This window comes from Rhipicephalus microplus, chromosome 3, assembly GCF_043290135.1.
Source record: "Rhipicephalus microplus isolate Deutch F79 chromosome 3, USDA_Rmic, whole genome shotgun sequence".
Lineage (NCBI taxonomy): Eukaryota > Metazoa > Arthropoda > Arachnida > Ixodida > Ixodidae > Rhipicephalus > Rhipicephalus microplus.
This window is the reverse complement of record NC_134702.1, coordinates 4,024,444-4,041,693: the sequence shown is the minus strand read 5'-3', so window position 1 is coordinate 4,041,693 and position 17,250 is coordinate 4,024,444. Positions and strand designations below refer to the sequence as shown.

Sequence of the window (17,250 nt, the reverse complement as noted above, 5' to 3'; positions counted from 1 at the left end):
GAGTACCTTAGCCACTAGACCACAGCAGCGGGGCAAGTTCGGATAATCATACAGCCATCAAGGCTGTACGAAGCTTCTTTTATATCCCAATTTTTTAGAAGCCTAAAAATGTACACATAACTAGGAAAGCGAACAGCACAAGGTTTTTGCTTCAAAATAAACAAGTTCTGAGCCTGTTCACTGCAGGGTAGAATTGAACATGTCCTAAGTGAATGATGAATCTACCAGAGCGGTATTAATACTAACAATTATGCCTGAAAAGACCGTAAACACATGCATTGTAGCAAAAAACAACTGCAACGTAACTGCCCAAGAAGAATACAGAACTCTGCTTTCAAGACACATTTTGTGTCAAGAACACTAACAGAAGTCTTTACCTTCACTAGTTGGACAATCATGCTCATCAGTGCCATCAGCACAATCTGGACGACCGTCACACTTTCCGGACGCACCAACACAACGACGGCCATCACAAAGAAACTGATTTGGTCCACAATGAGCTCCTTCATGTGTTGGAACTGTGCAAAAGATTGCAATCAGTAAAAAAAGGCATTTAAATCTGGTTCAGTCAACCTGACCGACTGTATCAGCTGTTAAAATTTATCTTGACTGTCGTTTGAAACAAGGTTGCTCAAGTGTAGTTACCTTCTCCTGACTGGCAGTCCTGTTCATCAGTGCCATCAGCACAATCCCGACGACCATCACACTTTCCAGATGCATTAACACAACGACGGCCATCACAAAGAAACTGATTTGGTCCACAATGAGCTCCTTCATGTGTTGGAACTGTGCAAAGGATTGCAATCAGTAAAGAAAGGCATTTAAATCAGGTTCAGCCAACCTGTCTGACTGTATCAGCTGTTAAAATTTATCTTGACTGTCATTTGAAACAAGATTGCTCAAGCGTAGTTACCTTCTCCTGACTGGCAGTCCTGTTCATCAGTGCCATCAGCGCAATCCCGACGACCATCACACTTTCCAGACGCATTAACACAGCGACGGCCATCACAAAGAAACTGATTTGGTCCACAATGAACTTCATGAGTTGGAACTGTGAAAAAGATTGTTATCAGTCAATAAAGGTGTTTAAATTAGATTTGGTTAACCTGATGGACTGTATCGGCTGTTAAAAAAATTGATTTTGACTGCCGTTCGAAACAAGATTGCTCAAGTGTAGTTACCTTCTCCTGACTGGCAGTCCTGTTCATCAGTGCCATCAGCACACTCAAGGCGGCCATTGCACTTGCTTGCAGAGGGCACACATCGATGGCCATCACAAGCAAATTGGTCAGAACTACATTGGAATCCATCAGTGTGGTGAAGAGGTACTGTGGAAATTGCGCAGAGTTAAACACCAGACCCTGACGAAGTAAACGGCATGTCTGACATATTTGGCTATTACCAGTTTTAACATATGAATACTCTTCCAATCTGCATGAGAGTGCCTATACTTGAATTTGAATTTCACGTCTAGAATCTACAACATTTCCACCACAACACAGACAGACTGAGAAAATAGATGGTTGTGACTGAGCAAATGAATTAATCATATTTTTCAAAAGGAATAAGTTCAAGAGCTTTTCAATGGTTTCTTCCTCTATATATGAGAGAGACATGCACACCTGCGCCAACACAAGCAGGCAAGGCAAAGAAACCTCAGCCGTCGAAATATACGTTGCAAGGACCATTCAAAGCTCTTCTCTTCCACGACAGGAGAGCCATGCATGCTGGTAGAAAGAGGCAAATTCAAGTTTATAAAAAAGTGCTAGTAGCAATTAGAAAAAGCTTGTGCAAACAGATGAGTGTGAAGGGGGCTAATAGTTCAAAGCAGCATAGAACCACAAGTATGAAAGCGGCACTGAAGGGCCAACGCAGAAAAAATTAGGGCTTTTTGTTAGGAAACTAGAAGGAGGAATACCATGAGCGAATACTTGAAAAGTTGTAAAGAAGCACACAAGATGTGTAACAACCATAAAAAGTGCCTTCAAGTAGTCCAAACATAAAAAGCCATTGGACAATGCAGGAAGGAGGTCTTCACACTATTTTCTTTTGTCCAGCAAGGTGCAGCAATGTTAGAAGTGCAGTTAGACCCCTTTATGAGAGCTGCCAATACACTCAAACCTCGTTATAACGTGAAAAGATATAGCGAAATAATGGACATAACGAAGTAAATGAAATTCTCCTTAAAAGCTCCATTGAGAATCAAGCATTTTAAACCTCGTAACAAAATAAAATTGACCTGTAAATTTATATAACAAACTAAATTAGTCTATCAAAGAGTCTATCAAAAAAAAACCCGACCACAGTGTGTTAAGTATAGTTTTCTGCGGAGTTTGATGCTCGCTTGGCGCGGCTCTTTCAAAACTCTTGCACAGACTTTACAGCCACGCCATGTACGCCCGAGAGAGCCGTCCTCCTCACATAACCAGCGCAGAAGATTGAGGAAGCACTCGGTGGGTCACATGACTGAGAAGCGGCGCCACGGTGCAAAGCGATTTCCTTCTCACTTGCGCGCCTTAAAGACAACAGCAACGACACTTCTAACACCGCGGGCAACGACTGCGTCTTCGCTGCTACCCTCTGCACTGAGAAAGAAGAACTCTCCGCGACAGAAACCAATTTTCTTGCGCAGAACACCAAATAAGCGTTTTGTTCATTCTCTGCAGACACAAGACTATCATTTTTCAACGATCTATGCAGTATAACATGCAGATTCGGGGCCAATTTCGTTTTCTCCCTTTCTTCTTTTCCTTTTTCGCGTGCAGCATTGAGACGTGCCGCCGCGGTATTGGGAATGGTGCCGAGAGCATTTTCGAATCGAGGTATGTTCGAATTAACCGTCGCAAGTGCTTCCACTTTCGAATTACACGGCATTTTCGCCCATTGGAATACACATAGCTTTGACGGGACCTCAGCGAGAGTTCGAATTAACCGGAAGTTTGAATTAAGCATGTTCGAATGAATAAGATGCGACTGTTTATTTTCCGTTGCATGCGTGGTCGCGTAGGGGTACATCGGGCCGCGAGGCAGTTTCCTTCTTTGCATGCTTATAGGTGCGCGCCCATCTGAGCATACATTGCCACAAACTGTTATAGTCATTATAACGAAATAATGAATGTAATGAAATAATTGTGGCTCCCCTTAAATTGTTATAACGAGGTTTGAGCACTATAGGAGACACCAGCGTGCTTACAGTTGAATAAGAAAATGCATACCCTGCTTATAAGAGACATCTCATATAAAAACAAGAATTGCTGCCTGCCTCTTATAAAGGTGTTCAACCGTATTAGTAAAGCATTAGGGCACACAAATGTGCAAAGTCAACGGGACAGCAGCAATACGACTACGAACTAGGCAGAAAATGCTACACAGAATGTTCCACACATGCACGCATTGCCATTTCAATTGGAGGTGGACAGTTTATGCCAGAAGGAATTTTAAGTAGTGCAAACTTACTTAGCATAAAACAGCAAAAAGCAACTATTTCACCTTCTCTAGAGGAGCAGTCCTGTTCATCAGTTTCATCGAAACAATCCCGCTGACCATTACACAGCTGAGATTTCTCAATGCAACGACGACCATCGCAAAGGAATTGATCAGGCTTGCATTGAAATCCATGATGCTGTGTGCCTGTGTACAGTAACGTATAAAAGAGAAAAGCTGCAGTCTGCAATTGTCTATTCCAATGCTTCTCGAAAAGGAAAAAGAAAGCCTAAGTGCACTTAATTGTAATGTACACATGCAACAAAATATTCACAGACAAATTCCAGAACAAAAACCCTGGCACATTAGATCTGGGAGAGCTCAGATCCTAAGGCTAAACAGCTGAAATTAACATGTAAACAGCCTTCATAAGAGCTTAATTTGATAAAAAATTATGACAAAGACTTTCAACACTGTCTTAAATGCATGTCTGGGCTAAATACTAACTTTGATGCATGCAAACGTACATGTACACACACAAACACACACGCACACACGTTACCTACAGAGAATTTTGGCCGAACTACCACAGAAGTGGAAGCACTTGCGGTGCAATTTGCTTTCATTGACATGACTGAAAAAAAAAAAAGTAATCTAGTGGGTCTAACAAAAATTAGAATATAATGGGGTCTACCACCTAGCTCTTTCTTTGGAAGCCTTTTCGGCACTCATATGCAACACCTAACAAGCGAAGAGATGCACACATGTTTGTGCATTTGTATATTTCCATTAAATTGTGTTTAATACTTCATTCATGTAGCTAGAAACTTGTGGGAAAGAAATATTTATGGTTTTGATCACAAAATGCAATTCTTCACCATGACACGCCTCCTTTCCAAGAGTACAGATTTAGCCTAAAGCTCATTGCTGTGGAGCTGTCATAGTGCACAGCGATTTCGGGAGCAACTCATTAGGCTTGTACTATTTTGGTTCGAATCAATGCTGAATACTATGAATACTATGTGCATTGTTCCAGCAAAGGTGTCAAGGTGAGCCAAGGGAGCGGTATTAATGCCAACATTGGGATGTCATAATTTGTCAAGTGCCTCAGCATTCCCTGGCTGCCCCAGTAGTGCAAACTAGGATAATGTGTAGCCCCACTTGTTCATGAGAAGAAAGAACTCAGATGCAATACACCATGTAGCAAAACTGCCTCATGCTGACTCACCCTTTCTTTTTTGATTAAGTAGATACAATAAAGTTGAAACACTAGGAAAGGAGGCATACTTTAAATAAAATTGTGATGCTTATTTTTGGCCGCGAGAATATTCAGGTAACATTGTTTCCTTACACAATGACACCGAGAACAGTCGTCAACGAGCACATTTTTTTATAGACTTTCCTTTTCCTGTACAAATTTGAGATGAAATTTTCATGGCTACTTGGGCAAAATATATTCTGCATTAAGGTGTAAAATTGCCCCCATTCTTTCAAGAACTATTAATTGCTGTCAAGAACATTAGCATAAGCTTATGTTGCTGCCTGCTGCAGACAGAAGCAGCTGAAGGATTCTAGCAGGTTGATACGCAACAACTAAACTTCTCACAAATTGATAATAAAATTGTTCGCCCATGAAGCCTTAGGCACAGCTTGCACATCGCTTGTGTGGCCAGCAGCGCTCTCTCATGGAGAGCAGTGTGCATACTTTTGGGTGTAGCAAAATGACAGCATCAGTCTTAGCATTTCTCTCGTAACACTGTGCTTACAACACGTAACCATGTAATTCAGTGCCTGAAACGTAAGCTGTAAACTGTGCCCTCTCCAATTAGATCAAGCAGCTGCTACAGCATGAATGATTGCAACAAGGTTTGACGATCACACGTACTTGCACCTATCGTCCTAGGTTGTCCAAGATTCAAGATCATGCTACAACCGATGCCTAACCACACACACACAAAAAAAAAAAAAATTTGCCAGCTTCGCACAAGGGATGTACCGTCTTAAGGAGCCAGGCAGCCTTCCCTTTTTTTTCCGTACTCTTTCCTCTAATTATAAAAATTTTTTCCTCTGTTTCATTTCTTTTACATTTCTTCCTATTTTCCTTTCTATCGGTCACTTCCTTTTGTATGCGATTTTGTCTGCGTTACACCAAGCAATGAGAGCTCAGGCCTGCACTCAAGAGTGTGCACTCGAAATGCAACACACGCTACTGGTGGTTTTGTAGATCGGCATTACGCCAGGCCACAGCAGTATATAATGACAGCATGTGACATCTCAGGCCCCTAAAACACTACAAAAGAATAGAGATTGATGGTGATGGTGCACTTATTTAGGTTTATGCTAGCCAGTGTAGACTGGTTAGCCTGGCCTACCGCACACATCGTGCTATCTGAACAATGTCACATTATCTCATTGAAAACAAGAGTGCTTTGATATAATTCATGTTTCAAACCTAAAAACTTTTTCAAAGCTTATTCAATTTAGCACACTTTTGCACACACCCACTTAGTACATACAAGCAGATTGAGAGAGATTGTATCACACAAATGGAAACTGAAACAACCACTCATGACATCCTGTGCTGTTGCACCGCCTGTGCTGCATGTTTTTCATGCGTCAGTGCTCGTACTATTCAAGCTATAACTAGGCAACAAGGTAATTTCTATGATCAAAGTAATCATAGTTTGGGCTTGTGGAGATTCACCGTTGCTATTAAAAGAAATAAAAGCAGGACAACAAGAGTCAAGCTAATTTACTTTTTAATGCTAATATTGAAAATATTTCAGCTCTATTTTGCATGAGGTCTGATTGCACCGATTACATTATTTAAAGAAAATTCTGTATTGACGTACAGCTCAAGACAAGTTGCATTTTTTTGTTATATGGTGACGCATCTGATGAAGTTAATTGCCCAGCAAGTAAAAAATCAAGAATTCATGCCCACCTTCTGCCACTGTTATGCAACGCAGAAGACAAAAGAAAAAGTGAATTACCCTGAGAACTTGGATGGACACAGTTTTCTTCATCATAGCCATCATTGCAGTCACGATGCCCGTCACATCGACGTGACATTTCGACGCACCGCCTGTTGTCATCGCACGCAAACATGTCGGCTCCGCAATGAATGCCACCAGGATGAGGTGTTGGCACTGAAAACAATGTTACAATTTTAGAATGCTACTCAACTGGAGCCAATTTGCACACAGCCTCTGTGACGCCTTTTTTGCTTCAATAGCTTGATTTGGGCAAATGGTTTCACACTGAATATCGCAAGTACAGTGCAAGAGGTCAAATTCATGGATTGCCTAATGATGTTTGTTTCATTTTGTATTCATGACAATTGAATCCGGTTACACCACAAGCTTTTGGTGTGAAACTCTAGCATTCATAGACACTGCTGGTGTATGCCCTTTCTCAGGGCCCACCACTGGAGACATCAAGATTCTGATACTCCTGACCCCAAATGCCAAAATAGAGAGAGTCTTTCTCGTGTAACTGTAACTGATGCCAACTTTTACAATAAAATGAAGCTGGACCTTTTGAAGTCCATTTTAAAAAAAGGGTGACCTTTGCAGCAAAAGGCATTCACACACTGCATCATTGCGGAAGAAGTTCTTCGCCAAATGATGGCAAATCATCCTGGTCTTTCCAAAATTTACCAGTAGTGTGCCTTATGTGAAACGCGGGAATCGCATCGGGTCATGTATAGATATTTATATAGGGTCGATACACAAATGCATAGTGTGTAGACATTAAAGAAATTATTTAGGCATTTTCTACTGCTCTCGGTCGGCGTGTGCAATAAAAACAATTGCAGTATAACATGTCCCATAGTCTGCCTGTTCACTTATATTATGCCTCACCCGCATCGGGCTGACGCATGTAAATATACGAGCACCTATAAAAAATGGACAGTGGCATTGGGTATATTAGTTCATACTCAAAAGGATTTGCTAATTGTTTGTTTGAGACTTCTGCCATGTTATGATGAATAAACCTTTTATTTCTAGAATGGGGACGTAAAGGTGTCTACGAAAATGCTTTCATGCTTTTCACGCAAAGTTTTATCACGCTTTCACCTTTGAAACTAGGGGATTGCAATGGAAGAATATCACGAGCGTTCTATTCATAACGGGCAGTAGCCCTTGCGCCACTAAACCAATTTCATGGCTAGAAGCAGGTGCACCAAGCACTCCCATGGAAAAGCGGGTGATGCGACTGGGATTGAAGCATGCAAGTATAATTTAGGGATTATGGGAGGTGCTATAATCTATTCGCAACTTCCAGGTACCATGGCGCCACTGAGTGGTGGCGGCCGGAAGCTCTTTTGAGATGATTAAAGTTTTGTACCTGCTTCAAGCAGTAGATGTTCCTGCTTGTTTTCCCACGTTTGTGGTCATTTTCAAACATTGTGAACCGCCTCGATATAACTGTCACCCATAGAGCTTCATATTGTACTGTAGACCGTAGAGTTTCATGTTGTAAGAAGCTCTACGCCGTAACCCTCCGAGTTCAAGTTAAAGGGAAAGTAGAAAGAAAAAGACTCATTTCACTGCGAGCCTTGATACTCATAGCCTATATGCACCAGGAGGAAAAGTAATTAGCCCATTCAAATATGTGCCACAAAAAGCCATGGTTGGCTAAGACTGCTAAATTTAGCAGGCAAATGAGCAAGGCCCTAGAATGTATGCAGCACCTGTTTTGTGTACGAGTAGAGATACTTCCAGGTTTGCAGTTATCGCGCTTAGTTCGCCTGCTCGACACGGTCACAATGCGAACTGTACCAGAACTAAATTAGCAATGCATTCCACATCCAGAATAGAATGAAACGACCGGTTTCAAAAGGTTCATCATACATCACAGCTAAAGAGTCTGCGAAGTGCCTCCATGACCTTCGCATGTGCAGCAATTTATGTACGGTCTTGCTTGCCGACAGCGCTTCTTTTTTTGTCGTTTCTGCCCCGCATCATGCTATGATGCTATCTCTTGAACTTCTCAAACCCGAAACATAGAAGTCACGGGAACATCACCCCTTAAATGCGAAAATTTCATATTACCACTGGTTTCGTTCGCTGCTTGTCGACTTCATTCTCTTGATAATCTGTTTTTTTTTTTTTTATCAAGAAAGCACCCTAAAATCATATTCCCAGTAATAGTATGACATGTCTCGGTGCTCGTGCTTCGGTACTGAAAAACAATTTTTTTCATCTCCTTATTCTACTTCCCGTTTTTAGGCGAGCTGAACAGGCTTCGCACAGAGTACAATGCAAGCAAAACGGTAAAGACAAAGCGCGTCTCCGAAAATTTTTCGGACATCGCTGAGAAATTTGTACCGAGGCTCCCATTATAATACTTTTATAATGCAACACCAGGCGTTTCGTGCGATTACGCACAGCCAGCAATGTGAAGAGTGTACGTGTGTGCGTTTACAATTTTGCCCATATTTATCTACCCAACACAAGTGACAACGGATATCCGCTGGCTGTCTATTATGAACACAATTGTCCGGCCGTATGGATATCTACCGTGGATAGCCAATGGACGTACTTTGAAAATCCATGTCCCGTATGAGTGTTTTCTGGGCGCCCAAATTGTATGTCCCACGGAACATTAAGTTTTGAACGTTGACTGGCTGTCCATACAAGAACATGCGAAGGATATGTGCATCCGCTCATCAATTAATGTAAGATTAGAATGTAGTGAAAACATATAGATCGGCAGAATCACTGGTGACAATCTTGCAAAATTTCATTTAAAATGCTACTACAAAATCAATTCAAACTTTGGTACACGCATTTGATCCCAGGATGACAAATAACTGCTTCCCGAGTCAAAACAATCTTGTTGTTTCAATATGTGTATTGCATGTGAACTGACAAAAATGTGGACAAAACGAGGCGAATGTGTGGGTTCACGGTGTATGATGATATACAAATTTAAGACTTCGAGCGAACCGGGACGATGTAATTTATTCATTTATTTATATGTGCTACAGCCCAATACAGGGCTATAACGAAATGGGATATTAGAAAATGCTAGAAGCAGGAAAAAATGCAAAAAAAATAAGGGCAAAGCAAGAACGCTCATAACAAGTCAATATTGAAAAGGAAGTCGATTATACATTAGAAAGATTTTCATCAATTGCAACAATGAAGACTTTTAGTGGCAAGCCATGAATGTTACCAGGCGAGGAATCCTAAAGTGCCACAGCATGTAGAAAAAGCTACTTGAAGGTATTGGTACGCCAAAAAAAAAATCGTGAGGTTTACAATGTTGGAACCGCTAGTACAACCTTCACCAGAAAATGTATGCAGTTTGATGCTTAACACCATATATTTTTAGTTGTGTAGCATACTCACGACATTAAATTAATTTTTATTACCTCTGAGTGGGCTTACTTTGAAGGAGCTATTGGAACGCCATCCTAAGTAGAGATTAAGAAAACTCACCGCCCAGCTGAGTGAAGGTCGAGTGTTGGCTGGACAGTTCAAAGTTGCCGAGGCGGCCGCCATCCAGGACAGAGCGGATGGCACGCTGCAGTTCCTTTGGGTCGGCGCGCGGAAGCTTGATGTCGCAGGTGACTGTGAGCGCCCCGGGCTGGGCAGCCGGCGCAAAGCGGAGCACCTGGACGGAGGCCACGTTGTGCGGAGGTCGCAAGAGACGAGCCAGGGACTGGGAGAGCATCAGCTCGAACTCTCCGCTCAGCTGCTTGAAGGCCTCACTCTCCTGGCGCACCAAGTTGGCGTCGAAGGGTTGGTTCAGGATGAGCACCGAGCTCCGAAACATGGGCGACGAGCCGACGGCTGAAACGAAGCCAAAGAAAAATTTGGTCACCATTGCAATATGCAACATTTCCATTCTATAACCTCTCTCATTCTAAAGTATATAATATTCTGTAAAACCACTCACTTCTTGACCAATTCCCCACTGTATCAGGCGAACAAAAGCGACAAAATATACAGTGATAGGTCACACGGTCTTTTTTTTCTTGATAGCCTGCCCGTAGACATTGCAATTTATGGTATCGAAAACACATGCAAACTTGCTTTGTGCGAGACCACCGTTCATTATTGCTATTAAGACGACAGTGTCAAACAGCCCGAGCTGAAGAAATATCAGTGTGGGCTTCGTTGGCTGCGAGCGAAAAATTGCGATAGGTCCAAGCTGAAATCGAGCCTTATATAGCGGCAGGCATCCATTTCATTACAATGTTGCGCCAATGCTTGAGACTATTGCAAAAAGAAAATAAATCCCCTTCTATGATTGACGTATCAGCAGAAATGACCACACGGATGGAGAAAAAGCAAGAAGCGCTAACTAACAATCTATTGTGTTTATTGCTAGCGATCACGTGATTCTATTTTGTTTTTACACATGCTTCACATTGATATTGCCGAAAATGCTTTCAGATTTACATTGCCGGCCTATTGCACAAGTATAGTTGTGGTAAGATCGCAACGAAACCAAAACAAAAAGCGAACAGAAAGTCTTGATGCAAACAACGATGAACTGAAAGGCAAGCGTGAGGCACATGTGCTTTGGAACGTTCGACTATATTACGTCGGCAATGCACGCTCTGCATTGCCACGTTGGGGTGCATACACAGTATGGTGCATACACTGTATGCAGGTGTGTGGCAGTACGCATCACTGCCGACCGTTTTCAAACATGCGAGGAGTGTGTCTACCTCTCAAGATAGAGTGTGTGGAGCAAGCGTCTGCAGTGTTTTGCAACAGATGCTTGCAATGCTGACATTTCTGCATGTGCCAGTGATTGACTGTTATTGTGTTCCATTGTGTCGCATCCACACTAAAGATTTTCGCACCACAGCATACTGAAAATTGGGGGGAGTCTGGTAAGAGCACACCAAAACTGATACTGACAGTGGGAACCGAAAGTGTTGACGCAAACGAAGACGTGTGCATGCGAAAGGCGAGCGCCAGGCGCGTGGGCCTTGGAACATCGACTGGCAGAGCGTGCGTTGCTAAGTCGAGGCCATCGAACCAACCGGGACTATGTGCCCGGCGTTTCCTGTGATGAACGGTTGGCTTCCAGACCGGGCTTTGCGGTCATTTCTATGGTGAACGTGCAAGCGGGCCAGGACGAGCTGCTTAATTTTGGCCCAGATGATGTGCGAGACCAACCAGCTACAGTGTCAGTCCACGGTGCCAAGTTAACTGGGGTCTGGCACAGCCGCATGTTGAGGGCGTGGCCTTGGCATCACGTGTAGGTCCACGATCCGGCACAGCTGACTGCGGCATGGTTTCGGCGCTACACGGATTCACCGTGCTTCAGAACGTTCCTGAGCCGGACGAGTCAGCGCACCTCTCTTGCTTCAAGCGTGCATTGACTAGACGGTCATCGGCACTGCGAGTGTCATCTCCGAACGATAGTCACTGCACGAGTCAGGGCGTGTAGAGATACTTGTAGGCTATGGGACCGTAAGGACAGGAAACAGAACTGTGTTGCTGTACTGCTATCTATTGAAAATGTGCATATTTGTGATCATGATCCGATTGTGCATAAATGTTCTCTTTTTCGAGAACTTGTCTGTGTCCGAGTGCCCATGAATCACCACAATACTAGAAATAGTGCCTTGCACAAATCGCGCCAGAATGTATGCGAGCATTCCAGATTATCTCGGGATCATTTGTCCAGCTTGAGCGCATGAACCCGAGCAGCTCAGTTGAATGGCGAACCAACGCCGCCACCAGCTATTGTGCTTGAATGCCTTGCCGCGTATCAGATTATCGAGGGTCGACGCTCTGTTTGTTGATCTAAGAGTATAGCATGCATTGCTTGCAGTAATTTTGCACCCCATGTATCTGGTGTATGATAATATACACCAGATTAAAGAAAAACATGACATCAAACAAACAAACAAAATCGCAGCATATCCACCGAGTGAAGGATGAGTGGGGCGAAGCTTCTGAGGGTTTTATTGGCAAGCCGTGAATCGTCCATCTGTCCGTCTAGTGAACAGTCCAAGTACTGCCACCTCGCATCTTTTCGTCATATATTTATCATGTACAAATACCACTATCTAGCGCACATTCCAAGCACTAAACGAAAGGTGGGTATATACCTAGCCACTACATATATCGAGGACGCACGACCCATTGCTTCAGTAGCTTCACCCCTAAAGAACATGTGGCGTCTCTACGACTAGATTTCTCCAGTCGTGAAACACCAGGGAGAGAAACGACGCCGGTGATTAAAACTGAACAAATTTATTTATAAACACAGAAAAACAGGAACTGTCCACACAGCTAAGTGTTCGCTGGCGACTGACCGCTTCCGCCGTCCGCAGAGTTCACACTAGACAAGTTCGCACTAGAGATCTGTCGAACCTTTAAGCAGGAAATTGCCAAGGAAAGGATCTATGATGATACCTGGGGTAGTTCTCTACTGTTTGAGGCCAGGACAGGAGTATTGCGAACCAAGACGTATTGGGCCAAATACAAAGGGGTAGATACGGTATGCAGTGCATGTGGAGAGGAGGAGGAAACTGCGGAACACTTGATAATGTTCTGTAAAGGGCTTCACCCTATAGTTCAGGACGATGGCGCAGTTTTTTAAAGCACTGGGTTTTAGGGACAGGGAGGGCGAAATAGACTTCAAGCGGGTAGAATTAACTAGGAGTTTATCTGATTGGTGGCTAAAGTCAAAGCACGAGTGAAAATTAAACCCTTCACTGCAAAGTACGAGTCCTCAACCTCACTGTTTAAAGACAAAAAAAATTAATCTAGCTTTTGGTCCACTAAGTATTACGGCTTGGTGGTGCTAGCCACCACCCGATCTAAAGGGTACAGCCACATCCATCCATCCATCCATCCACCTATCTATTATTACAGCGTTTTTAACTTGTGGCCTATAGGGGCGCGTCAGTCTAGTGTTATTCGAGATATGCAACTATACATTACTGTTTCGGAGGCTATGCAAAATGTCGAGTTGTTGCACCGTCTGCCACAGGTGACGCTGAAGACCAACAGTGATCGAAAGTGAGAAGAGAAAGTGTGACAGCTGTTTTTGTTCTTACGCGGCAGACATCTAAATAAAGGAGGCGTCGTTATTTGTTAAATAAATAGTAAATCTACGAACTGACTGTTCGACTTCAGTTTTGTTGGTCGCGTACTTGACATAGACGAGATCTGTACCTCATACTAAAGTTTTCACATTTATTATACACAAGCAACTGCTGCCTGTAACCATTGCCACTAAGATAATGGGACCAGCGCTATGTTTTTGTTACAATCCACTATCGCAAGAAAAAATTAAGTGGAGTGGGAAGCAGGTACAGTTTACCAGCGGTTACTGTCAAGTTCAATATTCGTTTCATGCTCATTCCAAAGGGCGACATCTGCTCAGGCTTTATGACGCCTCTAGGCTCGTGCCATATATACGCCCACGTAATTTATTTTGTATTGTAATGTTCTTCGCGCAACGTATAGTGCAGTCGTGCCAATGCACTGCTGCAGCTTTATCGTTAGCAACAACTACATAACAGCTTGGCCAAAACGAATGCAGTGCACCAGAAATATTATGCTATCACATTGGTTCAACAAACACGCGAATTGCGAAGTCTGTGTTCTCGCATAAGAGCCAGAGAAGTGCCGGCGAGTGCGACCGGCGGGCGTCGGTGAGAGGAGACTTGCGTTCTCTAGAAGTGCTGAAATCCCGCCGCATCAATGTTTGTCGCTTCTTACGCAAATAAAAATGCTTCGTTTAGGTTAATTGATGCCACTGCTGTGCTGTATTGTCACTTTTACTCGTAGAAATCGTGTATTCTGAAACCCAGAAGTGCGGATAACACAATTGTTTGCGCTCGGTCATAGGTCTAAACTTTGGTGAAAATAATAGCGGTAGAACATGTGTACAGATCCCAACTTGGTACACTATATATATTGCCCGCCTTTATAAGCCCACTCATCATCTGCTTACTGCTTCCCAGCATTAATGCGATAGTGGGCAGAGCTTCTCAGCTTGGTACACCATGTGGCCCGCCATAATAAGCACCACCCATCATCTGCTTAGTGCTTCCCAGCATTATGGCAATGATGGGCAGTATTGAATATTTGTCTTTCCTTGAGAAGATGGTGAAAAAGTAGAAGCCATCGAAAAGGCGTGATGTTTAAGAGCCGACCAGACAGCTGGTTTTGCCAAAATGAAGGTATAGCTATTAGTGTATTTTCTTGTTGATATTTTTCTCACTCTCTGAATCAGTTTTTTTTTAATATACTGTTTTCATTTTACAACTTTTTTCTTTTTTGTTGTAAGCAATAGTGCAGTTATCGTCCATATGAGACTATATGTTTTCTTGGCCAATCCCCCAGAGTGGGTATGAGCCATGGATTCTAGGCTACAAACAAACACGCTAAGAAGCAAGCACGATAAGAAGCAAGCACACGGCAGAAAGCAGAGACTTGTTCAGAGGTGAGCTTGTCAGATAGCATTGGCTTAAAAAGGTCGGAACAGGAACGTGACGAGAGCGACGTTGATGAAAAATCGGTTGGCGAATCGGTGGTTAGGGCGGAAACTGTGTGGTCGACCAGTGGTGTTAGATGCGCAAGTGACATGCCGCGTGGAATAACTTGCGCTGAGAAGCCGAAATTGAGGACGGGAAATTTGGTTGTCCATAACGGTAACCACCGTGTTGGGGAGTGCAACATTGCGTGTCATGGCCACGTCAGAAATTGGGGCAGCAACATAATCACCATCGGGTACTGGAGGATATGGTGAGAGTTGGACTTGGACTGCGGCTTGCGGCGGAAGTCTGAGGAAATCGACAGAGCGTAGACGAGGTGGGCTGGTAGAGACGGTCTCTGAGAAGCATGGTAGGTCGAGCCGAAGAAGACTTTTGGAACAGTCAATGAGCGCAGCGTGGGAAGTCAGAAAGTCGAGTCCAAGGATGAGGTCATGAGGGCAATGTTCCAGTACAGCAAACAGAACTGAAGTTTGATGCTCAGAAATCGTTAATCGCGCAGTGCACATTCCAAGCACAGCAGGAGTACTCCCATCCGCTGTACGAACGGTAGGTGCAATCGCAGGCGTCAGAACTTTTTGGAGGCGGCGGCGGAGGTCCGAGCTCATCACGGATATTTGTGCACCGGTATCAATAAGAGCAGTTACAGGTAAACCATCAACCAAAATTGTAAGAAGGTTGCACCACTGGTCGGGAGTAATCAGAGGATTCGCAGTCCGAGTCGTGTATGCAGCGTCACCTCCGGGGGCTGCACCGGCTAGTTTTCCGAGCGACGGTCGTAGGGAGACCGAGAACGGCGGGGTTGGGGCGAGCGGGACTGACGACGCACGGGCGATGGCGAGCGGCTGGTCCGACGTTCTGGATTATGCTCTGCACCTGTCTCAGCACGGTAGGACAGGCCTAAGGTGCACGTTCAGAGCGAGGCCGCCAATCATAGAAGCTCGGTCGAGGTGATGAGGTCCAACGGCTGCGGCAATGGCGAGCGATGTGTCCTATCCGATGGCACGTGAAACATATGGGCCGATCATCATGAGTGCGCCATTCAGCTGGGTTTCATCGTGGCGCGAACGTGCGGTTCGGAGTGGTAGCCGCAACGACTGGAGCCGAGCTGGAAGTAGCAGGGGCATTTTGATGAGGTGGCGAAATGCCCATATTCGCGATCTCTTGGCGAACCACGGTCTGTATCATTGAAACAGCATGGAGGTTGTGTCCTGGCGCGCTGACGCTAGACATAGCGGGAGCCATAGCCTCGAGTTCCCGACGGACTATTCTGGGGACGTTTTCTGGCGCTGGTGGTTGGTGTAGTGTGGGAAAATCTTCGCAAGAGGACGTAGCCGCCGTGTTGGGAAGGCGGTCAAATCGGTGAACTATGCGCCTACTTTTTGCCTGTTCGAAGCGACGACATGCTTCGATGACCGACTCCACCGTCGAGCAGTCCTTGCACAGGAGAAAATTGAAGGCGTCATCCGCAATTCCTTTCAGGATGTGTCCGACTTTGTCCTCGTCGAGCATGTCCTTGACCTTGCGGCGCAAAGCCAACACGTCCTGGATGTACGCGATGTACGGCTCTGTGGATGTCTGGGCACGAGTCGCAAGCTCTTTCTTTGCAGCCACTTGACGTCCAATGGGTTTCCCAAATAGATAGCGCAATTTCTGCTTACAGACGTCCCAGCTGGTCAACTCTTCTTGATGTGTCTCGTACCAGAGTTTTGCTGTGCCACGCAAGTAGAAGATGATGTTCGCCAACATAAGCGTCGGATCCCAATGGTTGCTGCTGCTGACGCGCTCATATAGAACCAGCCAGTCATCGACGTCTATGCTACTTGTGCCGTTGAATGGGCCTGGGTCACGAGGTTGCACCACAACGATCGGCTGCGGGGCTGACGGATCTTGTTGACATTGAGTAGCCTGGTCAGTCATCGTGGTAGCTGCAATGCGCCGTCCGCTGCGAAGATCCAGTTCGTTGGGCTGTATAGCGAGTGCTACCCCGCACCTCCACCAATGATGTTACGGGGAATAAAGTATACACTGGCGAGCAAATGCGTACAACGCTGCTGCAGTCCGGGCACGGTCACGTTCAGCACTTCGTCGTCGTCATCCTCAGGCATATACTTAGCCCGTGACAATATTACCCCTATCACTTTCCTTTGCATCGCTTGCTGCGTCGTCCTCAATTTAAGTTGGGCCCTTTTTGTAAGCCTCCAGGTTTCTGCTCCGTATAGGCAAGTACCGGCAACATGCTGCTGTTATATAGCTTTCTCTTGCGGTATACTGGCAATACTGCAATGGCCGATCACCATTGCAGAGTGGAATATATTGCCAGCTAGTGTTGTCACCGAGCGTAA

At 44.6% G+C, this 17,250-nt stretch overlaps 1 protein-coding gene across 33 annotated transcripts in view; it reads right to left on the bottom strand.

Moving 5' to 3' along the window:
• trol (terribly reduced optic lobes) overlaps positions 1 to 17,250 on the bottom strand; it is a 531,158-nt gene that overhangs the window by 318,484 nt on the left and 195,424 nt on the right. For 28 of the 33 annotated variants that reach the window (XM_075888764.1, XM_075888744.1, XM_075888745.1 and 25 more), the window contains exons 3-9: positions 9,873 to 10,226; positions 6,417 to 6,572; positions 3,490 to 3,630; positions 1,182 to 1,328; positions 914 to 1,051; positions 646 to 786; positions 378 to 518 (exon numbers count right to left, since the gene is read on the bottom strand). In XM_075888764.1, coding sequence (XP_075744879.1) covers positions 378 to 518; positions 646 to 786; positions 914 to 1,051; positions 1,182 to 1,328; positions 3,490 to 3,630; positions 6,417 to 6,572; positions 9,873 to 10,226 — 1,218 coding nt within the window. The remainder of the gene's footprint in view (positions 1 to 377; positions 519 to 645; positions 787 to 913; positions 1,052 to 1,181; positions 1,329 to 3,489; positions 3,631 to 6,416; positions 6,573 to 9,872; positions 10,227 to 17,250) is intronic. The other 5 variants (XM_075888774.1, XM_075888775.1, XM_075888776.1 and 2 more) reach the window with 2 other exon arrangements.